Here is a 27,627-nt window from a genome sequence, read left to right as displayed (position 1 = left end):
TGTACAAAAGACCAGGTTTTAACAAGGTCTGGGGAAAAAATTAAGGAAAAGATTCATTATTTAACAAATGCATTTGGAAAAACTATCTGTCACTTTGAGAGAAGGAATTTGGACCCATATACATTGTTTCATATATTCAAGTTAATTACAATTAAATCGTAGGAAATGGAATGCAATACTTATCTTGATTTTTGAGGGGTAAGCAATGTTTTGAAATTCAAGAACAGAAGAAATTACTAGGAACAAGATAGATCTATCAAAATATATTAATTTTTTTAACTTCATACAAAGAGATAGACAAAAAAGAAAATGCTTCAGCAAAGTATGACAAGTTTAACAAATAAAAATCTGATACTTAAAGAATTATCAACATCTCAGTATCTCCAACTCATAGTTGAAAGATAGAAAGAGAATTTTTTGTTAATAACCACTTGAAAAAATGTTCTACTTCACTCTAATCAAAGAAATGAAAATTAAAATATCTTGAATATATCATCTCAAAACAAACTTGCAAAAAAAATCAATGAAACTCAATGATAGTGGGATTAGAGAAAAATGTCTACATATTCAATGCTGATATCATAAATTTCTAGACTCTAGAGAGCAATAAGGCTGTAGAAAGTAAAACTAATGAAAGTAATTGTACCTTTTGATGTATATTTCTGTTATTTAAAATATAAACCATCAAAGTTATCAGAAACAATAACAAAGAAAAATTATCTTTCTTTGGTGCATTTTATGTAATTGCAAGTAAAATCAACAAGCATTTATTAAGTGCTTGCCATATGCCTAGAACTGAGAATAAGTGCTGGACTATAAATATATATAATCCCTGCATTCCAGAGTTTATGTTTTAATGGAGAAGACAAAATCTAAACAATATACATATAAGTATACTATGTTAATTGGAAGCAATCTCAGAGGGGAAGACAGGAATGGGAGACAGGAAAGGTCTCTTATGGAAAGCAGGATATAGGCAGCTAGAAAGTTAAGATAAGGAGGGAGAGATTTCTAGATATAAGGGACAGCCAGTTAAAAGACATGTAGTCAAGAGATGGAATGTAGTGTGAAAGGAAAAGTAAAATAATAATAATAATAATAATAATCAGTGTTTCTAAATCACAGACTACATGGAAGGGAGTAAAGTACCAGAAGAATGGAAAGATTGGATCCCATTAGCCTCATGCTACCTCATCACTACTCTACCTTTCCTGATTGGAGAATATATTAAAATACCTAGCTGCTGGAAGCATTTGGGTTGATTAGATTAGAACTATTAAGGTATTAGAAAATATATTTAAGGTCTAGTTGGAAAAAATAGATTTTTAAATACTTTGATGACTAATTGTTATTACTAAGCAGAGTTTTTGTCATGCTAAGTGACAGCCTTGGCCAGTTAGTTCTCTACATATCCCCCTCCTCAAATCCAAACCAAATTTCAAATTTCCACTTGTTACCTTGTTTTTTTTCTTCCCTAACTGCCATTCTTAACATATTTTCCTGATGATGAGGGGAAGAGAGAAAATTTTCAGTTTTATGTCTTTGTCTTTTTCCCCTCTTTTACTGGTTTATCATTGACCCTTCCACAAAAGCTCCATTCTGATGTTTCATTGTGGGATGAAAGTAATCCCAGGTTGCTTAAGACTATTCAGATGGAATACAATTCCTGTTAGAAGAGTTTATTAGGCTAGAATGGTTTTAAATATAAACGCAACACCATTCCCAAAGACAAAACTATGACTCTACTGTCTCACAACCAAATGAGCAAGAAGAGAGAGGGTCACAATCAGATTCCCACTATTGTGAAGAATTTTTTTGGCTGTGATAACACAAAATAGACAAAACCCACAAAATGTTTCTGGCTCTTCTTCAGTCCCTTTCTATCTCTGCAATAACTGTGGCACACAGGAAAAAAAGAAGGTGCTAATTTAGATTCCATGGTTCTTAAACCATCTACAAACACCCATATTTCTTTAACAACCAAGAAGTTGACATCTCTGTCCAGAAGAACAAAACCATCCTTATATTAACATGCTCACTAAAATGAAGGCATAAGTTGTAGTTAAATGATTGGATGGCTCTCAAGAAAGATAAAGGAGGTGGTAGAATTGGCTCACAATGTGCAGCTAGAAAGTCAGCCAAAAAACGACCAAAAAACCCTTATTTGTTGGAACATTTGGTCACCTTGCCCTTCAGAGTTAATAACAATGTAGGCACAAAAAAAGCCAGATTTAAAGATTCTCAAAAGCTGATTTACAATATTTCACAGAGAGAAGATTCCAAAAGAATGGGAGAAAATGACAGAAAATGCTTCTATGAAATTGCTTTAAGTGACTCAAGAAAATATTAGCAACTACTGAACTGAATACTTGTTTTCTTACCTCCATAAAATCTGAGAATAGTCTAAAAACCTAGATGAAAAAACCACAACAGGCAGTTTTGCTACAGCAAATAACATACTGCAGTCACATAACTGACATAGAGGTACAAACAATAAAATTATAACTTTACTGTACCTACTGCTTATTGATTTATATTTTTGATAATCTAGCTTGGCATATGATTTTCCTCAAAGTATCGCCTATGCATATAAATCTGACAGTCAAGTCAACAAGAATTTAAGTGCCTACTATGCATCAAGCACTTATTAAGTGCTAGAAATGCAAAGAAAGATCAAAACAGTCCCTGGGGCTATTTGATTAGAGAGAATTTTATCTATTCAGTCACTGAATAGGGACCTCAATGGAGAAGTAGAAAAGATAGACAAATGTAATTCTAATATGGGCTAGTCTCTTGGAAGATGTTATATAAAATCCAAAAAATAAAGAGGGATTTCTAGTCAAAAGGTAGGAGTGCAAAATAGTCTAATCTGTAAATGATAATGTACTAGAATGCTTTGTCATTTCCTTCTCCAGTTAATTTTATATATAAGGAAATTGAGGCAAACACGATTAAGTCACTTGCCTGAAGTCACACAGCTAGTAAGTATCTGAAGCCATATTTGAACATAAGAAGTTGAGTCTTTTTGACTAAAGGCTCAGTATTCTAATTACTATACCACCTAGCTGTTCTATTTACACTAGTACCTTCAAATTATTTTTAAAATAAGAATATACAATAATTATTTAGTGCTATACCAATCAAATTCCCAAGAAACTATTTTAATGACAGAAAAAATAACAACAAAATTCATCTGGAAGAACAAAAGGTCAAGAATTTCAAGGGAACTAATGAAAAAAAATCAAATGAAGGCAGCCTCGCTGTACCTGATCTAAAACAATATTATAAAGCAGAGGTTACCAAAACCATTTGGTATTGGCTAAGAAAGAGAGAAGTCGATCAGTGGAATAGGTTAGGTTCACAGGACAAAATAGTTAATAACTATAGCAATCTAGTATTTGACAAACCCAAAGACCCTAGCTTTTGGGATAAGAATTCACTATTTGACAAAAACTGCTGGGAAAATTGGAAACTAGAGTGGCAAAAACTAGGCATTGACCTACACTTAACACTATATACCAAGATAAGGTCAAAATGGGTTCATGATGTAGGCATAAATAATGAGATTATAAACAAATTAGAAGAATAAAGGATAGTTTCTCTCTCAGATTTCTGTAGGAGGAAGAAATGTGTGACCAAAGAAGAACTAGAGATCATTATTGATCACAAAATAGATAATTTTGATTATATCAAGTTAAAAAGTTTTCCAAACAAAAGTAATGCAGACAAGATTAGAAGGGAATTAATAAACTGGGAAAATATATTTACATTCAAAGATTCTGATAAAGGCCTCATTTCCAAAATATAGAGAGAATTTATAAGAAATCAAGCCATTCTTCAATTGATAAATGGTCAAAGGATATGAACAGACAATTCTCAGACAAAGAAATTGAAACTATTTCTAGTCATATGAAAAGGTGTTTCAAATCATTATTGATCAGAGAAATGCAAATTAAGATATCTCTGAAATACCACCACACACCTCTCATATTGGCTAAAATGACAGGAAACGATAATGATGAATATTGAAGGGGATGTGGAAAAACTGGGACACTGATACATTGTTGGTGGAGTTGTGAACAGACCCAACCATTCTGGAGAGCAATTTGGAACTATGCTCAAAAAGTTATTAAACTGTGCATATCCTTTGATCCAGCAGTGTTTCTACTGGGCTTATACCTCAAAGAGACCTTAAAAGAGGGAAAAGGATCCACATGTGCCAAAATGTTTGTGGCAGCCCTGTTTGTAGTGGCCAGAAACTGGAAATTGAATGGGTGCCCATCAATTGGAGAATGGCTGAATAAGTTATGGAATATGAATGTTATGGAATATTATTGTTCTGTAAGAAATGATCAATAGGATGATTTCAGAGAGGTTTGGAGAGACCTACATGAACTGATGCTAAGTGAAATGAGCAGGACCAGGAGATCATTGTACACTGCAATAACAGGACTATATGATAATCAATTCTGATGGACGTGGTTATCTTCAGCAATAAGAGGATTTAAACCAGTTCCACTTGTTCAGTGACAAAGAGAGCCATCTACACCCAGAGAGAGAACCATGGGAACTGACTGTGGAACACAACACAGCATTTTCACTCTCTCTGCTGTTGTTTCCTTGCATTTTTATTTTCCTTCTCAGGTTTTTTTTTTCCTTTCCAGATCCAATTTTTCTTGTGCAGCAAGATAACAGTATAGATATGTATACATATATAAGATTTAACATATAATTTAACATACTTAACATGTATTAGACTATCTGCCAGCTAGAGGAGGCTATGGGAGGAAGGAGGGGAAAATTTGGAACAGAAGGTTTTTGCAAGGGTCAATGTTGAAAAAAAAAATGCCCATGCATATGTTTTGTAAATAAAAAGATATAATAATATAAATTTGTTAAATAAATAAACAAATAGAATATACAATAAAAGAAAGTCTCCAGTACACTGGACACAGCTTTTTATAAAGAAGTAATTACAGAAAGATGTGACCCAAAAAACTCTAAAAAAAGATCTAAGGAAGAATTTCAATCATCATCACTCATGCTTAGGCCACAGAACCACAAAAGAATCTATACCAAACACGTAGCAACTTGACAAGAAATTTTTATGGTTAAGGGGCATAAAGCCAATTAATACTATGAATGCTCATCTAGGATCTCTAGATTGCCAATTGTTCTACTGGATGACTCAAAACCTAGCTGTGAATACCCAGTGAATACACAAATCATCTACATGACTTAAAATGAAAGAGTTTGAAAGTGCTTTCTCTTCATTTCATATTTTAATTCACTATTTTATTTTAACATCCTTCCATGTCAAAGGGAAAGAAGGCTCCATCACCAAAACAATGGAAAAAGATCACAGGCTAGGCTGGCTCTAGCAATAATTTGGCAATTTACTATTCCTGTCTGGTCTCAATTTCTTCAACTGGCAAATGATCTCTCTCATAATATTGTCTGTCAAGAAGGACCAATAAAATGGTTACAAAGCTTAGCAAAGCAAAAAATAAAATTAAAAAGTAGAACAAATACCAACTAAAAAATAACAAATGCCAAGGGAGATGCAAGAAGCTAAATATTTGGCAACAGTTTTCTTCTTCGAAACAAAACTATCTTATTGTTAGAAAAGTAATATCACCTGAAAATTAGAATATTTGTGGTCAGACACAAATCTGAAATGCTGCCACAGGAAACACACGGCCCAATGCGGCGCACTTCCATAATGAAGACACTGGCCTGCTCTGCCAGATGGCACTGGCTTCAACCCGCTGGATCATTTTTTTCAAATATCTGTCAATCTGTACATTGGTACACATACATATTTGTGTGTGTATCAGATTAGGGCCTGTTCAGTACTCTCCAAAATACTTGAAACATAAGGCTTTAAGAGCAGATTAACATTTTATTGTTGTTGATGTTGTTTGGTTCTATTTTCATAAAAAAAAATGGCAGAATCACTTACAGATTGTCTATATCATTCATTACTTTAGAGCCTTCCTATGGTCCATTATCATTATATTCCATTCCCCCAAAATATATTTAAATTAAACTTATTATATTCTAATCATTATATTCCACTCCCTCAAAAATGTTTGAATTAAACTTAATTTAATTTCCCTCAAAAGCTAATATTTTTTAATGTTTACCATGTTGGAAGAAAATGAAAATTGAGGAAAACCTAATAGTTAAAATTTTCAACACTATTTTTCTTAATGGCAGCTAGGTGACAGTGGATAAAGCACCAGGCCTGACATCAGGAAGATGAGTGCAAAGACAGTTTTACAAGCATGTGACCCTTGGCAACTCATTTCACTCTGTTTCCTTTGGTTTCTTCATCTATAAAATGAGCTGGAGAAGGAAAGGGCAAACCACTCCAGTATATTTGCCAAAAAAAAAAAACCCAAATGGAATCATGAAGAACAAATTATATCTCTTTGAAAAACAAACAATTAAAAAAAAAAAACTTTTAAGAGCTTTCATATTCCTGATAGACCATCTTCCATAGATCTATGGAAGATCCATGCAATGACTGAGTTATATAGAATGAGCATTCATGGATAGATTGTGATCTGCATCCATTGAGGGAAATCCAGATTTTGGTAAGATTAGGATCTGATCAATATTCTCCAAAATACTTAAAACATATGACTTTAAGAGTAGATAATATTTATACATAATACATTATTATATTACATATGATATATATATATATATATAAATCAAATAACAACAGAAGAGATATACACATTTTTTAATTCTTCTGGAAAATCAAGACCTGACAGTAATGCTCACACCCTTTAAAAATGCTATTTATCTTTGCTTAAGTTAACTGTTGAAAACACAACAACATCTCATCTCCCCAGGAAGTTAAAGCAAAGAAGATGTGTTAAGTTCTCTTGAAGACATGCCATGGAGCCAGCTGTCTCACTCAGTTACACTGAAAGATTTTGTAATTTGTGTTTGTTGCAGAGGGGGTAGATTTTGCATCTTCAGTAAAATGGAGACAGGTGATTAAATAGTGCCTTACTATGAAGTCCAATAATAACATTTTGGTTTTAATCCTCAGCCCTTCCTACCCTTGGACAGCAATCAAATATTTTCATAGTCATATGAGCTCAGAGTCTTGAAAATATGAAAAATAGCATTAGAAAGGTAGTAAGTAGAACATCTATGAAATTGAAGACTAATTACCCATCTGGGAAAAACATTTCAGAGGGCTGCTAAAAACAGACCTGCATACAAAACCATCACAGCCCTTTCTGAGAATGAATAAGTACTATGTACACAGTACAAGGTACTATGCTTGTAACATATTACTGACCAGAGATTTGACAATTAGACACAATGAACCTCAGATTACAGCTGCAAGGAGTCCTTCCCGGGTCTAGGATTCTTAAAAGAGACCAAAAAAAAAAAAAAAAAGGACCACGCAACTTAACTAGAGAAATCCAAAGGGCAAGAGGGAGGAAGAATAACAGAAAGACAATGGGGCAACTCAATGAGTATTTCAGAGAGGCCACAGCAGATACCTCTGAACACTTATGCAAACTTATATTATAGGAGAGATTCTTTTCAGGTATAAGTGAAACCGGAGGATTATAGGGTTACTTCTAACTCTCAAATTTTGTGAATCTGCATCTTCTGTCTTCAGAAAGGAGCAATGATGCTCTACTCAGTTCTGCTTAATGATGGCTTTAATTTCAACCATTCTTTTCTAGTAAGTAATTCCTTAATATTATGGGGGGGAGGGGACAAAAATACACAGAAGGGAAATTACTAGGGATGGCCATGATGATCACACAGTTCGCTGTGCTTCCAGGCAATATTATCTTACCATCTTCCAGCTCAAGACAAAGGTTGTATACGGCTACAGGTCTCTTATTACGTTGCCCCTGTCTCTTGGATTGCCTTGGTGGAGCATTTGGAGGAGATGTTGACATGGAGATTGGTTCGGGGAGGGTAGCATCGGGCACAGTCCTGAAAATCTATGATCAAAAACATAAAAAGACACTAATTATTTACCCTGAACCTGTATGTAATTCAACCATAAGCCATCATCAAACAACATTTGTTTTGGATTTCATTCAAGGGAAGGCAGAGCCAACAATCCATTCCTTCAAGTTTTGGGAATTTGCCTTGGGTCTCCCTTAAAGAAGGGAACAAAACTAAAAATCCTATTCAATTAAAATTAAACAAGAAAAAGCAGTCCATGCACATTAACGGTTCTTCAAAGAAATTAACCCCACAATCTAAATGTGTACAAAATATTTGCTATCTATGGGAGAGTCTCATTTTCTTTTTCCAAAAGAAATAAACTGAATAATCCATTGTGAGGGCACTTGATTAGGGGAGTACAACCAATTAATTCGATGGGTTTACTTCTCTCCCCTATAAAATATGACCACTGGCTCTTTGTTAAGAGGACAATATAAGACCTTAATGGTTACCAGTGACTGGGGCTGCCTAAGGGGTAAGTGACTGAACTCTTAGGAAAAGGGCCTCTGGTCAGAAGTGCCATCTCTCCATGTCTATTCATAAAAGAAAGCTGACAGAGCAGATCAATGCACTTTGTTGCTTTCTCTGGACAGGGAAAACGCAAAGAGGGAGAAAGCAGTTCAAGAAGTTCATTTTTACAGGCCACTGCAAAGGGCTGAGTCCTGTCACAAAAATCCATCCTGCTGAGAGCTCCAGCCAACTAATTTTAGGGGTACCACAGTCACTGGAAATCAACCGGGAGTTTGCCTTTTAGTAAGGTGAAACACTCTGCAAGTGGGTCCATACTCTTTATAGTAAAAAGTATGTTTGCTCAAGCAATCAGTAAACGCATGTTAAGGACTTACTATGTGCCATGTATCATGGATTCAAATACAATATCGACTCCCAAAAATCTTACAAATTCTATCATAAAATTAATTGAAGAATTCTCCTGTGCAATGCTCCTTACATTTATGCACACTAAAATTTCAACATTATACTTACAATATATATTTATACCAGAACCTCTATCTTGAATTTAGTTACAGGATCACCCCTTAGAATTAGTCATATTTTAAAATTACCCTGTTCTTATGAAATTTCCCTACTTAAAGCATATCTTCATTTTTATTAGACATTCATTATTTTAAATTTTGCACACGTCATTAATCCATCTGAGAGATAGCAGATAGCATACAGAGCACTCGATGTAAAGTTAGGTCCCCTACCTCCCATTCATCCGAGTTGCACGGAACCTCACCATATCCCAGATAATTCTCTAATACTATAAAATCACAGAGATGGTACCAGTCTGTACTGGGCATTTCCTCACCACAAGTTCCCTAATGGCCAATGAAATCACAGGCGCAGTTCACTCCATCTACAATCCCTCCCTTCCCACCCCCCGATTATCCATTTAAAACTCAAAGATAAATCAAGTAAATTCCTCCTTAAGCATTTTCCCTCATGTTGATGAATTCTCCAATTTTAATTCCATCCTGTATCTCTAATTTCATTCCTTTCTCAGCATATAACATTAGTTAAAACATGGTGTTTCTTTGCTTGGCAATTCTTTGGAGAAAAAAGCAAAGCTCTCCTCTCAAGAGAAGTGTTCTAGTCGTAGATGCTTGATAACAAAACATCAATGGCTCCCAGAAACTCGAGCTGGAAACCTTCCGACCCACAGAGCTTTGCAAGGAACAGTCTTGAAAAGACTTCCATCTTCAATGGAGAATATTGTGTAATCACATATTTAAAAACGACCACACGACAGATACCGCAGTTCCTCGAGGGCTGACATTCCTCAGGTGGCGACAAAAGATGGCCAACTGCTAGCAAGCATGTCCTAAATGCAGAACGCTGCTTTCCAGGCCCTGACTGGAGAGTTTCTTTCACTAGAACAAATTTATGCAAGTCAATCAAGAAAGCTGCCCTGTAATGAACAAGCGAGGACTATTGTTTACAGACAGCAGATAATGAATATAACAACTGGCAGCTCTGGAAAACATTTAATTGAACAGAGCCTATATGTTTTTGCATAAAATCTATCACACCCAAATAAATATAAAATATTATTTCAACAGAAGGTATTTGCAAATAGTACCATACTGCCCCCTTATGTGTCAACTCATTAAGAATGGTTTAAATTTCTGTGGACAAATATTTGCTGGTGAAAAATTAATTTGGGACTCCAACTGCTAGCCCAACACCATATTTCCAGGGAATCTGTTGGCATTCGCATCAGTTCAGCTTTCTGGTAAATAGCAACCTACTTAACAGTCTCAAAGGTTCTCTGCTGCCTCGGCTGTTGTCCACAGCTGTATTTATTCCTTGCTGCTTTTGATCAAACCGAAGAAGGTTTAAGAAGAAACAATTAAGAAAGTAATTAGGCAGAGAGAAGAGAGCTGGGAAAACAGGAGGAGGAGAAAGAGCAGGTAAGGATGGGCTCAAAGGAAAACCTGACTGAGACCATGATTTGTTGACATTAGAACTATCTCCTTGATTCAACTATTTTTGATTCTTCACAAATTAGATAACAGTCCCTGGTAACATTTTGAAGAGAAATTAAATAACCCACAAGTCCAAGCTTTAAACATCAGAAAAATCATAACCAAGAAGAACTGTCACTGGATGCTGTCTCTCTAGAAAAGCAATTCTCCATTAAAATATTACTCAGGGGAATTGGAGTGACTGAGTCTTCAAAGGTCATGCTAACATGGCACAAAAACTGGCCGAAACTGCCAATGAGAAAAGCTCAGAAAAAGTGACAGGATGTCTCCTGTCAGAGGACTAAGCCTTTATGGAAGCTCATCACCAGGATGGCTACAAAGCATGGATCTGGGAAGCCAGATGGAGTCTCCCAGACTCCTTTCAGAGTCTGAAAACTAACCATTCAATGAAATCCGTTATCCTTCAGAGGCAGTGTGGTACAGTGAATAGGGAAAGATCAAATTCTGCCTCTGGCACACTGTTCACAAGGAGCATAAATAAGCAAGTTAGTTAACCCTTCAGTACCCAAGACAGCTATGGAAGCTTAATTGTCACCAAGAGAATATTGATGTAATTGAAGGAGGAAGGGTTTGTATGTATCTAGGAAGGGAGGAAGAGACAGAGAAAGAGAAATGTATTACTCATACATATGTACATATAAATATTCATATATACATATATAACACATGTAACATTTTATTGTTATATATTCTATATATCCACATATCCATATAGATACATCCATATACATAAGAGGAATATATGTTACATTATATGTATGTATATGTGTATTAATAGCTAATTATTGAATCAGGGTCAAAGTTTTTTCCCCTTCTCTATTTCCTCATCCAGAAATCAACCAGTATAGGGAATCTTTCTCAAATACTTACTCAGGCCAGGAACTAAAAGAAATTCTAAGTTTAGACTAATAGATATATTTCTTCTCATTATGCTTACTCAGGTCTGGGGAAATGTGAATTCTCCCTTTTGTTAGAAAGGTGATACAAAAATTGGTAAATCTCTTTGACCAAGACTTAGGTGATCAAAATCACTAACCTCAAGACCTTTACTGGAATATAACCCACCTCTCATTATAATATTCTCATTAATTGCTAACCAATCAGAATTGATTACCACCCTCAGGAACACTCACCTTTCCAAGGGCATATAAACTCTGAGACTACAGTCATGAAGTATATTTGGCATTCAAGAATGTCACTGATCTCTTTGAATAATAACATGCTAGTCCTATAAGTAAAATAATTAAATTACTCAGAAACTATGTCTCTTGAACCTTTTAAATGTCACAATATAGAAAGTGGAGGAACATATGTATTATACAGTGTATATATGTGTGTATATATATATATATTATATATATATATATGTATATATATATATATGTGTGTGTGTATATATATATATATACACATATATATATATATGTATGTATATATGTATGTATATATATGTATATGTATGTGGATGCAAACATTCATGCACATAACACATTTTATATATTTATATATTATATGTAAGTGGAGAGGAATATGTATATCACACAATATATATGTCCATATTCACATACTCACATGTATATGTATAAATATATATGTGTATAATAATAATGTGCATATGATATGTCTAATAATGTGTATATAGTGTGTATATTATAATAATATAATATAATGTGTATACCTATGAATTTTTTATGTATGAGATGTGTGTATGTACATATATATATATATATATACAGAAAGAAATGTGTTACACTATACAGGTGTATTTGTGTACATAACTATATATCTATGTGCATTTCTATGGGAATTTCAGTTTTTTAAAGGCTAGTTCTTAGCAAAATAAATCTCTATTATTCACTTTAGACCTAAGATTATCAATAGTCAAGAATTACACACCAATTCTTTTTTTCACAATCAACTTATTAAATTAATTTCATTATATTCAATTCAACTTAAATTCAGGGGAATTCCAGAACACAATACTGACTGTAGTTTTCAATATGTTCAATATATGTTTATTTGGAATAGATAATGTTACACAACACATGATTTGTGTCTATAAATATTTGTGTACACATATATGTTTTACATATTAGTGCATGTATGTGTTTTGTTTGCACATACCCTAAGATGAATGGATGTTTATTATTATACAATACATGTATATGAATATATACTATACATATATGTGTGAATATATAATTCTATATATCCTATATAGAATATGTGTGAACATATAATCCTAAAGCACTAAAGATAACACTAACATGACTATGTGGAGATAAATCCTTAATCATATTTTAGTCACCCCATGATTCACCCCAATCCCCCCAAAGGCTAAGCCTAAGACTGCAAAGCAAGCCTATTGGAGCAGGATGATTAGATATCAAGCTAAGACTCTTCCTTAGAGGTTACTGGATCACAGACAAAGAGCTAGCAGAGACCTCAGACCATCTAGTATACCTTCCTCCTTAAGAGGATCCGAGCTCTCTTTCAGAGAACCATCATCTCAGAGCAAGAGCTTGAGTCTTTTGGGCCATCTCTATCTAATTCAGAGCTCCAGGCCAAAATGGATGGATCTCTTTGAACATCTTCCACACTTCACTGGACACAAGCCAATGCTAAAACATTAAAAAGTAACCAGAACCAGATTGAAGCAATCTCTTTTCCATTCTCAACTTCTAATTAGGTATAAGGTTTTATTTTTTGTTTTTATTTTCCCCCAATACCAAATACCAGCCACTCCTTCCATTTCCTACAAGAAGAACAAAACTTTTATCAGTCACTTAATTTGAGATGACATTCTGATAAATTATAGGAACAAACCACAGATGCCAAATTAGTCCAGAAACTTACTCCTTCTCCCCATTTTTGCTCACTCACCAACTTCACCCCACCCCACTTCCCCTGCAAAAAAAGACATTGGATAGCTTTACCCTTCCCCTGCTAGATAAACAGGAATTTTGATAGAAAGCAATGATTCACTCAGCTCATAAATAAGTCCTGAATTTATTTCCACAAGGATGGTTTCCCAGTAGCAAAGTCAATGTCCCTTTCTATTGTGCCAAAACCTCACGTGGAAAAGTGCCAATACTAAGGGGTTAGGAGAAAGTCAGAGACAAGAGGATTCTGGGAGCGTGGTGAGAGAAGGAGGGAATTTCTCCTAGGAACAACTGTCTCTCCATACCAGACTAATAGGCAAGCGTCCTGAGAGACTGAGACTGCATATATATTATGTGTGTTTATCGGCATAATGTTCAAGGAGCCCAAGCCAAGTAGAGTAATTGGTGGCAAATAATTTTAAGCAAGTACTTCTTCATTTCAGTAACAGTAAGCACACCAAAGAACAAGTTTTTTAAAGGCTAGTTGTTAGTGAAATAAATCTCTATTATCCATTTTAGACCTAAGATTATCAAAGGTCAAGTCAAGAATTACACATAAATTCTTTTTTTCACAATCAACTTATTAAATTCATTTCATTAAATTCAATTTAACTTAAAAATCAGGGGAATTTCAGAACACAATACTGACTGTAGTTTTCAATTCTAAACTGAATTTTGGAATACAGGCAGAAGTAGCCTGAGACATCATTAATATGGGTGGATAGCTAAGTTCTAAAGTCATTTTTTTAATTTATTTGTAGCTAAAATTATGCTTTGGTGTCAATTGCATCTCCCAGAATTGCCTTTGTTGTTGTTTTTTTTATTTGAAACATACATTATTTTGAATGATATACTTTTTTTGAATTAGATGATCAAATAACAACACAACCTTTTATAAAAAGATGACCTCTCTTCAGCCCCCTGAGACCGGCAGTTAATCCTGAAGCTCATCCTATTCACTGGGAATCACTATGATTTGTGCCATCTTTTAAAATGGCCCAGACCTGTGCTCTCTCTAAAAAAGTTCTTTGGACACAGGCATATCGATCTCTTGTGTCCGCCTTCTTTGCTCTGATAGCTGGTCTTTCATGTCAGCTTTGTTCCTGTGTGGATATACTTATCACTAGGTATCAGAAGCTATTTATTCAAGGCAGGTCTTTTCAGGTTGTGTCTAAATGTTATGTTCTATCTGCATACTAAAAAGTAAGGGAATCTCAAAACAGGCAGCCAAGAAAAAGACCCTCCTAGAGCTCTACCATGGAGCAACCACCACTGAGAAAGAAGAAGGTATCCACATCTACTCTTAGCAGCATTAAGACAAACAGAAATCTGGTTTCACTGGGAGATGCTGTGAATTGTACAAGCTCAATAAAACAGACAGCATCTCTTTATATAAGGTCAAGAAAAACTATGTGATTCAATCCTAATTTTGAGTACTTTCCTCAAGCCACCAGTGAGGGAAATGCCCTATGGCCTAAAGCAAAAAACAAAGGGGATTCTGCTTGCCACTACTGGAAGAATTGGGATGCTATTGTTGTCAGTCATGAACGGATGCTCTAGTTCTACCATCCCCGAATCAACATATGCATCTCAGGTTTCCTACTACTCTTTCCTGGCTCATTATGTTCTACTGGAACAGAAGCAGAGCAAAGGGGAGAGCAGACCAAGTAGAGATCCAATACTAAGCTTCTCACTTATGCAATTGAACTTTTACAGGACCGAAGTTTCAGATTATGAACTGAGATTCAAACATTCATCTCCACTGCTAAGACCACACCTCAAGTGCCCAATCCCTTGACATTCTCCAATCCCAGATCCAATCTCCTATTTTTCAATGCTACCCGTCTACCTTCATAAGAAATAGAAGGGTAAGATCCAGGGGTGGGCTCTAGCCACTGTGACACCTCCCAAATCTATCCACACCATAATCAAGGTATGATTTATTGTTTAATTAATTGTTTAAATCAGGACTTCTTAATTTTTTTTTCCATTTGTGACCCCTTTATGTCTGACAAATTTTTACATGACTGGGTATATAAGTATATAAAATAGGTATACAAACCAAACATTTACTGATAATCAATTATTATATCACATCCCCCATATTTAGTTACAAGACCCCATATGGGATCACAAACCAAAGTTTATTTTTATTATTATTTTTTTTATTTTTATTTTTTTTTGCTGAGGCATTGGAATTAAGTGACTTGCCTGGGGTCACACAGCTAGGAAGTATTAAGTGTGTGAGGCCAGATTTGAACTCAGGTCCTCCTGACTTCAATAAATAAATATAATCTCAGGGGATCAGGGCAGTCAGTTGCTAGACTTTAAAAGTAAAATAATAAAACCCTTCTAGAACCATTCTCTCCTCTTCCATGCTTCAACAATTCCCATTTTAATCATTAACGGGGATTGTTTTTGCTTTTTTTTTTGTATGTCCAGTTTTTAGCCTAGCACTTAGCACCCTACTGAATGAGTGATTATTGACTGAATTTCCCAAAAGAATACTTGCATAAAATGTAAGCCCCTTAAGGACAGGGACTCTGTGTTTTTGTCTTGAACACCCAGCATATATCAGGTACTTAATAAATGCTTTGAATTCATCTCTTTCCTCTGAGACCTTTTCCTCTTTTGCCCTAACTGTGCCATAGGACCGAAATGCTCATCTGTTTCTAAAAATCACTAAGTTTCTAGCCTTCAAGGCTCACTTTCCATAGAAGGCTTTTCTCCTTAGTCATCCAGTTGTTAGTGCCTTCTTTCTCTTTTATATTTATTTATAATATAATTCCTTTATATTTATTTCTCTATATCCATGCTGTATTCCCCAGCAGAACTTAAGTTTGGAGCAAGGAATATTCATTGTCTTTTCATCCTTCAGCTAGCACATAAGCAGTGCTTAATAAGTTTTGCTCATTTGAATCATATTTTTTACAAGGGATTCTATCCACTGTGCCACCGAGCTGTCCATTCCCTACCTATGTCCTATTTAATAAGAAGCACTGTGACTAGACACAGATCTCACTTAAACTCAATTAAATTACAGAAAGTCATGCTGACTTGGCGACGCATTGCTCCCTACATCAATATTGGGGGGTAGGGGGGAAGATGTCCCCAGTCCTCTGATACCTGTCACATAATTGAGATATCTCCTATATGTATGTACCTGAAAATTATTCTGCTACCTGAGGGAGGATTTGAGATGCAAAGGCCCAATCTCTTTTTGCTGACATTGAAATAATTCTCCTTATCTCATCATGAAAGTTATCAATAAAAGCTGGCCCCACTTTGAAGGCATTGCTGATGTCCAATAACTAGTCAATGTGCTGCTACCTTGAGGTACTTAGGGTAAACTCTTTTAATTCTCTTTGTCCTGAGTTTCACCTCCTTAATCAGGGTGAAAAGACTCCAAACAAAATTTTTCTTTCAACAAAATGCATTTAGTTGGCTTTAAAAGGGAAAAGAAGAAAAAAGGGAAGAGAATGGAAGAGACTGAATAGGCAAGAAATGAAATTTTCAGCCTTTTTGGAGAAAAAAATGATAGCATTATTAATGAATATTATTTTCAGCTCCATAGTCTCCAGTGTCCTACACACTCATGCATCAACAATGTGCAGTGCCACTTAAGAGAAGTTTTGACTTGCTAAGTATGATGCAATGCAATCACTTTACAAAATAATGATCTGATCCCATTTACTAGTTCAACCTCACAACTAAAGGATAACCTCAGGCTTTAGCTGAAGTGTATATTGTTCTTATGGAGCTTTTCACAATTATCTTTAGTTGAATTAGCACTCAGTGGCCACACTCTCCATCAGCTCACTTGCAGATCTATTAAAGAGGGTTTAGCTAAAATAAATACGTTGGACTCCAAATGAATGAACTGATTTTGCTCTGGTTCAATAGTAATTCTGGGAGAATAGTTCTCCCTCTGCCAACACAGATCATAATCCCTCTATGACTCAGAAAAGGGTCTTCATAAATTGCTCTGGCAAAAATATTCATTACTCTGTGGTCATCTTGTTGCTGAGTCCTCTTCTAACACATTAGGTTGGCTATTGTGAAGCGGGTTGTGGTTCCTTTAAGAAACTATTTCCTATTGATTTGTGATTCCTTTCAGATTCCCAGCCCCTCCCAGCTGAAGCATATCCTCCCCAGACAAGTTGTCTTTTCAGGATGCCAGAGCCTTTGGTTCACAAATCCTGATCAAAAGCACCCCTTTGAATTCCAATAGGAGATCCGGACTTGTCCCAGCCCTCCCTGGATCTGAACCAACTTGGGCTCTCCCAGCCCCCATTGGTTCTGGATCTGCTCGGTTGTCCCAGCCCCCATCCTGACCTGCTTGGGTTGCCCAGCCCCCACTGGTTCTGATCTGCTTGGGTTTCCCAACCCCCACCAAGACAACCAATATAATGAACTTCCATCAACTAAGGTCTTTGCAGATGGACCTTGGCAGCTCCCTTTTCTGCCAGGACTTTCTGTCCACTGAGAACTGCATTCTCAGTGCAAAACTCCATTTTACATAGATCTGCCCGCTGGAATAATATTCTTTTCCAAGGTTATCCTCTCCTTAACCTCACCTATTTCCCTAACCAGACTGTATGCCTTTCTGTCAGGATTTCTAACTTACTTCCAATTCCTATAATAAACCTCTTTTATCAATCTAGGTTTTGGGGTCTGTAAATTCCTTTACAGGGGACCTCTGCACCAGCAGAAGGAAGTCCCCAAAACTCCCTACCCTTGCACCAAATCCCAAGGGAGCCAAACCTCTCCATTTGGTTCCCTGAACCCCAAACCTGCCACTAGATCTTATCATTTAACTCCCTGACCACCAGAAACCCTAATTTCATTTTGGTTCCCTAAATCTAAACCTCATCAATTGGACAACCAACTCAGTCTTTTCTCAATCATCTCTCTTGTGGGCATCCCAGCCACGGGGCAGATCTAAAGGTGGAGATGACCTCAGAAGCCACAGTCCAAGACTCTCATTTTACAGACGAGGAAATGGAGGTCTGAGAAAGGTAAATTGCTTTTCCAAAGTCAAATTGATAGAAAATATCAAAGTCTAGATTTGGACCCAGGTTCTTGGACTCCAAAACCAGTGCTCTTTTACTATACTAAGATATTTGAACTGTGCTTTAAAGGATGTGTAGGATTCCACTTGGCAGATATGGGCAGAAGTGCATTCCAAGCATGGAGACGGCATGGGTTGCTGTTGTTCAGTTATATCCAACTCTTTGTGACTCTATTTGGGGTTTTCATGGCAAAGATACTGGAGTGGTTGGCTATTTCTGTCTCCAACTCATTTTAAAGATGAGGAAATTGGGGTAAGTGACTTGTTTAGGATCACACAGTTAATGTGTTTGAGGCTGTATTTAAACTTACTTGGGAAGATGAATCTTTTTGACTTAGACTGTTCACTGGATCACATGATAAGGAAGAGTTGGCCATGACTAAACAATTAAACAATAGGCTTTACGAATATATTGATTCTGAGCTATGGTTCAGTTAAAAAAAAAAAAAACCCAAAACATAGAACTTAAAAATAGATAAAACTATAAAAATCTTCTAGTCAAAACCTTATAGTTTAAGCAGAAAGTTTAACCTAATGGATCACCAAGTCTTTCTAACACCTGTCAGGTGCTGCTTCAGAAGGTACTGAATTCTTTCTTCTTTTAGAGAAAGGGATGAAGTTAAATCTCCTGCTCCTTTTTCAATCTCAATTAGTCATACTCTGTGAGAAGTGCCAATTCATTTTAGTCTCTGATCAATATAACGTCCTACATAACGTGATCCCATTCTCTGGTGGTTTATATCAGATGAAAAATTACAATTGCATTAGCCTAGAGCTCCTAGTTAGGAACATTCAAAACTTTCAGAAGTTTGGCTTTCTACTCGAATTTAAATTTCTGTAGGTCTACAATTCCTCCTTAACTAGCCTTTTTTTATTTGAGGCAAAATTAGGAGACTGAAAACTTTTAGGTAGAGGAAAAGAATGGAGTGTTATTATAGTGTCTGTTACTGGATAGCCACACGTAGGGAAATTTGGGGAAAGTACAGATCTTTTGGGAGCAACTCCTTCAGTCCTTGAAGAAATGAATACAAGCTGTGGCTTCAGCTGGAATGCTCTGTTCTAAGATGCCTGTCGGGTCTGCTGCAATAGTACATCCCCTTTGGGTTTCTCCTTTCACCTAAGGGCCCTATGCTAAAGATTCTTTCCGGTAGGGCTCCTTTCATTCTATATAAATCTGAGGTGTATCTCCTCCAAATGTCTTTTCAATCAACCAATTAGAATTTATTATTTTATTATTTAATTTTATTATCCTATATTGTCATTATATAAATTATATTACTGTATAATAGACATCATAATTGTATATTAAACAATACTTAAATTATATTTAATTTGTTAGCTATGTTTAATATTCTTATTACATAATAACATTATTATTATTAAAGACTCAACAATGTCCAATACTATACTAAATGCCAGTTTACAAAGAAAGGCAAAAATAAAAAACAAACAATAACAAAGCCCCTTCTTTGAAGAAGTCCATAGTCTAAGAGCAGAGAATAATATTTCAAACTGCTCACAGATCTGTCTGAACTGTACAAATCCTAGAAGACCAATTGATTTTCAAACCATTGTTAGCTATTTATTAAGTGCCTACTATGTGCCACTGAGTATCAGTTCAAAAAAGATAGGGTGCAGGCTCAAGACTGGCAGAGGGGGGTGTAAATCTAATACTTGTACGAGGCCAAGTCTCTTCTCTCTCTCTCTCATTTTGTTGCCTGGACTTTTTCTTTTTGTATCCCTCTGAAATTCCTTCCCCCACTCCATGGCCTACTTCCTGTCCTCCAGGCCTTCTATATAAGTGCCTACTAACATGAGGCCTTTCTTCATCTGTCTTATTATTAGTGCTCTCCGTCCCACTTAAAATTATTACAGTAAATATACTTTGCAATTACTTGAGTAATAATAATAGTAACAACAAAAATAACAATAGCTGGCATTTATATAGTGCCTACTAAGTACTCTGTGCTAATTGCCTCAGAAGTATTATATCTCACTGATCTTTACAACATCTCTGGGAGGTAGGTTCGGTTTTGAAAAAAATTCCACCAGAAAATGATAAGAACATCTTTATCTCCTTACACGGAAGGCCTGGCTCATTGAAGAAGGATGAAGCCTAAGTCCTACTTTGAGAGGATGAATCATACTTTTTCTTTTTAGTTATTCTGAGTTAAAGATGAGAGCATATGTACACAGAGAGAGGACTGTGGGAACTGAGTGTGGATCACGACATAGTATTTTCCCTCTTTTTGTTGTTGTTTGCTTGCACTTTAATTTCTTTCTCATTTTTTTTCCTTTCTGGTCTGATATTTCTTATGCAGCAAGATATTTGTGGAAAGATGGATAGAACTGCACATGTTTAACATATATTGTATTACTTGCTGTCTAAGAGGAGAGGAGGGAGGGAGAAAAAAAACACAAGCTTTTCCAAGGATTCATGATGAAAACTGTATATGCATAAGTTTTGAAAATAAAATGCTTTAAAAAAAAAAAAGAATTCAACTTAAAAAAAGATGAGAGCATAGAGGTGACCATACTTTTTTTGGAGGGTCATGGCAACACAATTCAAGCTCTAGTTGGTTCAACAAATCTAGAAAGATGTTTTATGTTGTCCTACCAGTGTACCTAAACAGAGAGTCAACACTTATGGAGTAATCACTAAGAAATCCATTGGCCACGGTGATCCAACAAAATAAAGTTTGATGCAAAATTCTTAATGCAGCTTTTAAGTTATAAAAGCAAAAAACCTTTACTAACATTTTTGGAACAACCTGTATAAGCCACCTTCCCCTCAAAAAAATGAGTGACAACAATGTATTTGTCTATGCTATGAACAAGGCAGATGTCACTTCATAGGAAGTTAGAACTTGGGGAATATAAAAATGTGAAATGAAACTTCTGGGGACAGGCCAATTTAAACAATCTTGGTATAGAACTAGATTTAAGCAAAACTAAGCTCAAATCCTTCCTTGGACATTTCCACCACTATATCTCAAGAGTTTCTGTTTCTTTATTTGGAAAGGAGGGGCTGGAAATACTTATACTTTATTCTAGGAGTTGGGGTACAACATAGAGATACAGGGTCAACCACAAAATCAAGTTCAAATCCTTCCTGGACATTTCCACCACTATATCTCAGAGTTTGTTTCTTTATTTGGAAAGGGGGGGCTGGAAATACTTATACTTTATTCCAGGAGTTGGAGTACAACATAGCAGCTAGAGGGTCAGCTGCAAAATCAAGTTCAAAATCATTACTGGGACAGTTCCATCACTATATCTCAGAGTCTCTGTTTTTTTTATTTGGAAGGAGTGAGGAGAGAAATACTTATACTTTATGGAGTTGGGGGTCCAACAACATAATAGATGAGGGTCAACCTTGGAGCTGGCAAGAACTGAGTTTTTAGGACCTTGCCTCTAATACATAGTGTGTGACTGTGAAACAGACCATTGAAACTCTCTAAGGCTCTTAACTGAAGATTAAGTCCCTGATCACCATTGATGGGAAAAGTTTCTCCATTAGGAATTCCCTATAGCAAAAACCTTCCCTTTCCTTTCCCCCTTCAAAAACTTTATCAATTGTTGTTGTATGATAATGTCCATGAGATACTTTACAAACTATTAATCTCTATTTAAATATCAATTATTATTATTATTATTTTGAAGAATACAGATATTTTTAATCCAGTGACTGTTGGCAAGTTAGTCACTTTTTTTAGACTAAATCTGAACAGTGACTTCTACTTCAGACACGTGTGAGCCTCCCCTTAGTTCAGACTCCAGCAGCTCCTGCCCCTACTCTAGGCCAATTTTTCAGAGCTCTCCTCCTTCTCATACTTAGTTTCTCCTTCTCTCAGGGTCCCAATCACCCCACACACACACACACACACACAACCCCCTTTAGCCGTCATTCTCTATTTTGAAACCATTTCCCACATTTTTAACAACCTTCAGGCAGCGCTCCCCCACTTCCAAATCAATATACCCAATAAGGTCACAGCTGCTCGTCACGAGCCCTAATGTTCCTTCTGTCAGAACGGGACCAGCTCTAAGCCCAGAATGCCCCAAACCAAGGAAACGTGAAGCCGGAGCCGTGCCAGTCACTAAGCCTCCAAGAGATGAACACAAGTGCCAAAGGTTAATGCATGGATTCTTGGCTCCCTCGGGAACCTGGAACTTGCTGACTCGGCTGGTTCCGAGAGCTCTGGGCCACCTGCCAAGGAGGTGGCTTCCTCTCCCGAGGACTTGCCCCAGCACCTGAGCATTTCCTGACACAAATGTTCCCAATCACAACTAACGGGGAGATGATGAGCTGTCTTGGGTTCATTTGTTTCACTGCAAAGAAAAATCGACATGTCGGGATGAAGCTCTGAGAGCTGGGTAGCTCAGACTGGAGAGGAAACCCTAAAAGCCAATTCCTTCTGATGCTGTAACTAATTCTTAAAAAAAAAACAAACAAAAAAACTATGTGCATCAATGAGATCCTGCAACAAAGTACTTATTCCCTGCTACAATGAGTCACTTCAGCTGGCCTGTGGCTGGCTTTCAACTACGCGCTCTGCATACATTTTATTTGTATATTTCATGACAATTATGATAATAATAAATGACACTGACATAGTACTTTACAGTTTACACACATTATCCTACAAGATACATCCAAACATGGATTCCTACAAGAATCTAAGGTGGGTGCTATTAATTGTGATAGAAAGGAGGTAGCTAGGGAGTCGGGCAAAATGCACATAAAGCCTGAAAGCAGGAAGACCAGGATTCAAATTCAGCCTCATATACTCACTAGCTGTATGACCTTGGGCATACCTTTGTTTGCCTCAGTTTCCCCATCTGAAAAAATGGGTGTAATAATAGCACCTCTCTCTCAAGATTATTTTGAGGAACAAATGAGAAGGGTATTACACATAGTATGTATTATATAAATGTGTTGTTGTTGCTTAGCCGTTCCAGTCTTGTCTGACCAACTCTGTGTGATGCCATCTGAAGTTTTCTTAACAAAGACATTGGAGTGGTTTGCCATTTCCTAATCTAGCTCATTTTATAAATGAAGAAATGGAGGTAAGCAGGGTTAAATGACTTGTTTAGAGTCACACTAAGTGTCTGAGGCTGGATTGGAACTCAGGAAGATGAGGCTTCCTGACTCCAGGCCCAAAACTATGTCTACTGCACCATCCAGCTATCAAGTATATAAATGTCAATTATTATTATTGAGGCAAGCTAGGTGGCACTGAATGGTGGGCATAAAGTATTGAGTTCCAATCCAGCCTCAGACATTTACTGTGTGACCCTGATTCTTAATCCTGCCATCCTCTGATTCTGCGTGACTTGCCCAAAGTGATCATCCTCAGAGGAGCCAGAAGTCAAATCCAGGTTCCTTGCCTTATTTCCAACACCCCTACCATTCCCCCACCCTGTCTCCTCCTCCCTCCTTTCTCATTCCCTTTCTATTACTTTCTGTAAGCTCAGCTTTTAGAGCTTCTGAAATGCTGCCTTTCTTTTACTCTGATCTCATGCCCATCATCATCTGGAGCATTCAGCTCCCCCCACTCTGTCACAGTTAAATAGCAATCACTTTATTCTAAGACTGAACAAGAATCCCTTCAGATGCCCCTCAATAAGGAAAACAGCCATCAACCGGCCAAGCAAAGCCGCAGTTTAAGTACAGAATCTTAACCGAGTACAAGCTATTCATTTATTATCTTTCAGAATACACACACACCAACAAAAGTTTGTCTGTCACGGGCAAGACAAATGGTCCAGGCAGAGCCAGTGTTTGGGGACTGACAGCTGAGATATATTTAAGGACAGTAATAAACCTCTCTGTACTCTCAAGTGTCTGGCCTTAAGTGTGCAAACTGCAAAAATGAGGGCCGACTGGAACACGTAGGTAAGACACTCGGCGGCTATTCTCAGCTACGTGAGCCCAATGAATCATCGTCTTCACTCCTATCCACACCCAGCCTACCCCCGATGGCACCCACCCAGCAGGCTGACCCAACATTTCCTTCAGCTGGTCAGGTCACCCTTTCCCCTAAGCAAGAGCCAGAGACACATAGACCAAGCTGAGATTCAAGCTCTCTTCAGGGCATTCCTGTACCCCATGGAGGATGTTCCTCAATGTAACAATTTGTATGCCAGAGGGTTCTCTATTTCTTTAGGGTGCCGGCAAGTCAATTATTTGTATTTGGAGCTAGACTAGGATTTCTTTGGGGAGATTCTTGGGGTGGCAATTCATCTGGGGCTTCTAGTCAGAGGCACGTGGGGCACTGAGATGCAAGTGACTCACTACTGGGGTCACCGAGCAACAGCAGACGGATGACTTGCTCCCAAGTTTCCCAGACTTTGAGGCTGTATCTCTAGTCATCATGACTTGCTGGCTCTCCAGGATAGGATCATATCCCTTCCCCCTTCTTTGTGTCCCTGTTGTGTTCTAATACATGTTTTTCAGGAGCCAAAAGATGTGTGTATAAGCACAATAGTCATTTTCCCTTACACTGACTACTGTCAATAGAAGTCAATATAAAAGATCTTTTGCTGTCTCTTCCCAAACAACAATATAATAATAATAATAATAATAATAATAATAATAATAATGTGATGAACATCCATTAAGCCCAACTATATTCCAGGCACTGTGCTAAACTAAGTACCATGATATGAAGAAAGGCCAAACAATGAAGTTTTTAAAACCCTTTGTCTGGTATTTATGCTGAGAAAAACACGACAAACTAGAAACTATTACTGGCCCCCTTTTGCAGATAAAGGAGATGGGGCTATGAGAGGGCAGGTGACTTGTCAGCAAGGACACAAACACTAAGCATAAGCAAGGTCTTTCTCCACTTCAGCTGCCCTTATCTTTTTTCTATCCCATGCTGCCTTTCTTATCTGTGATTACTACTCTTTTTTTTTTTACACCTTAGTTTTTCTTTTTTTTTTTAAACTATTGATATATTTTATTTTAACAGAACCTTTATTTCCAGATATATGATTGATCCTCCCACCTTCATAGAAAGTTATTCCTTATAAAAGAAAAAACAAAGCAATTTAACAAAACTATTATTATTACTATAAACAATATATTATTGCACAGCTAGATAGCATAGTAGATAGTGTACTGGGCCTGGAGTCAGGAGGACCTGAGTTCAAATCCAATCTCAAACACTTATTGCTTAGCTGTGTGACTCTGGGGAAGTCACTTAACCCCATTTGCCCCAGTTTCCTCATCTGTAAAATGAGCTGAAGAAGGAAATGGTAAACCATTCCTATGTCTTTGTCAAGAAAACTCTAACTGGGGTCATGAAGACCTATATAGACCCCAGGCATAACTGAGCAACAACAAACAGCTTATTATTAAAAGTCAAATAGTATCCACACTGTTCTATCTCAAGTCCCACAGTAGAAATACATTTTATATAACCAAATTTGTATCTTTTAATTAAATGGGATCGAGAGTTTTTGTTATTGTTGCTCTTCCCACTTATATTGCCATCAGTGTATAAACCGTTTTCTTGGTTCTGTTTAATTCACTTTACATCTGTTTAACTCTTCCCACATTCTCTATATTTAACACTTCCTATAACTCTGTAATAGTACACTAATCTTCTTATATATTTCCCAAACTATAGGCACTTTCTTTGTTTCCAGTTATTTCATCCTACAAAAGAAGGTCCTTTTCTAAAGATACAGTCATTTTTAGTTTTTTTTTTTTTTTTTGGTATTATCCAAATTACTTCCTTAGATATGTTTTTTTTTAACTATACATATATCCTATACCCAATTCATTTAGAGGTTGGACAGAAAATAGAAAATAATGACTTGGTTAGAAAAATCTGGAAGCCCTGGATGGACTTGGTGCTATCATCAAATTTAGTCTTTACATTCAGTTGAGTTATTTTATCAAATGAGTCAAATGACTAAACATTCAAGATTGGCAGAAAATGGTTCTCTCCTCAACTGGTTATCTTCAACCAGGTACTGGGCATTCACTGGTGAGGATACCTAAAGGGATCATTCCTCATGACTGAATTAGGATACATGTGAAGTTCACTAGGGCACACACAGAACAGGTTGCTACCAATAAAATATGTTTTATTGGGTTTTTTGTTGTCTCTTTAAGTCTCAGAAATCCTAAAGTTATTATTATATGCTTCTTTAATAAAATACTTCTTAATCTGGAAGTCTTTCCTTTAAGCTGAACAGATTCTTCTGCTTTTTATTTTTTGGGTTCTTTTCCACATGATTCTTTGGGGCTAAATTTATGTGAAAATAACCTATGTAGGCTTTATTCTCTCAAGGCAAGGGGTTTCCAACCTCAGATATTGCCACAGAGGGTACAAGAAGTTTATCACAGAAGTAATTTTCTTTATGAAAAATTCATCTTTCTTTTATTTCCCTCACATATATGCATGGTGAACTCCAAAATGTCTCTTATTCATACTGAATAGGGACATAGAAAAATTTACTGAAAAATCAGAGTACAGAGAATAGAAAATGTTGAGAACTTTCCCTTCCTGCCTTAGTGGGTTTAAGCAAAAGGATGATTTTGGTTTTGTCTCTGAATCTACAAGATATAGCACAATACATCTGGTCTTTGTATTCCCAGCCCTAGCACAGATCTTCCCAAAAGGTGAGGGCTTCAGAAATGCTTGCTGAATTGAATTGAACCTAGAAAATTCCATTTTTGGCTATAAAGGCAAAATAGATGAAGAGGGAAAAGTGAGCCCGACAGCATATTCATTTGTTCTGTCTTCATTACATAAACATATACAGAATTTCTATCATCTACAGAGGATTAGACACCATTTTCATGCCTAATCACCCAATGGCTTTAGAGACTTGGATTGGCATAATATACAGATTGTAGCCCATGTGCACTTGGGGTAATTAAGAATGAGTAATAATAATTACAAACAGCAGACCAGCTGTGCAATAATTAATAAGAAGAATTTTCTGAGGCCCACAACTCTTCCCTGGTTTGCATGGTTTGGGGAACTGGAGAAAGCCCCTGACCTTCAAAAATCAAACACAAGGATTTCCTGCAGATTCCGAGAGACACACATAAATGCTTTTCTGCCAATTCTACTTCTAACTGGAGCCAGCCGACGGCTGCTATTAGACAAACATGGTGCTAAATTTGTGTTACAAAGCTTGCCCTCGCCATGCCTACAGATGTAGTCAA

The 27,627-nt window shown here is 36.5% G+C and overlaps 1 protein-coding gene across 2 annotated transcripts in view; it reads right to left on the bottom strand.

Annotated features, from left to right (window-relative positions):
- ARHGAP10 (Rho GTPase activating protein 10) overlaps positions 1-27,627 on the bottom strand; it is a 345,140-nt gene that overhangs the window by 59,411 nt on the left and 258,102 nt on the right. For both annotated transcript variants that reach the window (XM_051966160.1, XM_051966161.1), the window contains exon 19: positions 7,835-7,985. In XM_051966160.1, coding sequence (XP_051822120.1) covers positions 7,835-7,985 — 151 coding nt within the window. The remainder of the gene's footprint in view (positions 1-7,834; positions 7,986-27,627) is intronic.

This window comes from Antechinus flavipes, chromosome 6, assembly GCF_016432865.1.
Source record: "Antechinus flavipes isolate AdamAnt ecotype Samford, QLD, Australia chromosome 6, AdamAnt_v2, whole genome shotgun sequence".
NCBI lineage: Eukaryota > Metazoa > Chordata > Mammalia > Dasyuromorphia > Dasyuridae > Antechinus > Antechinus flavipes.
This window is presented reverse-complemented; position numbering and strand designations above follow the sequence as displayed.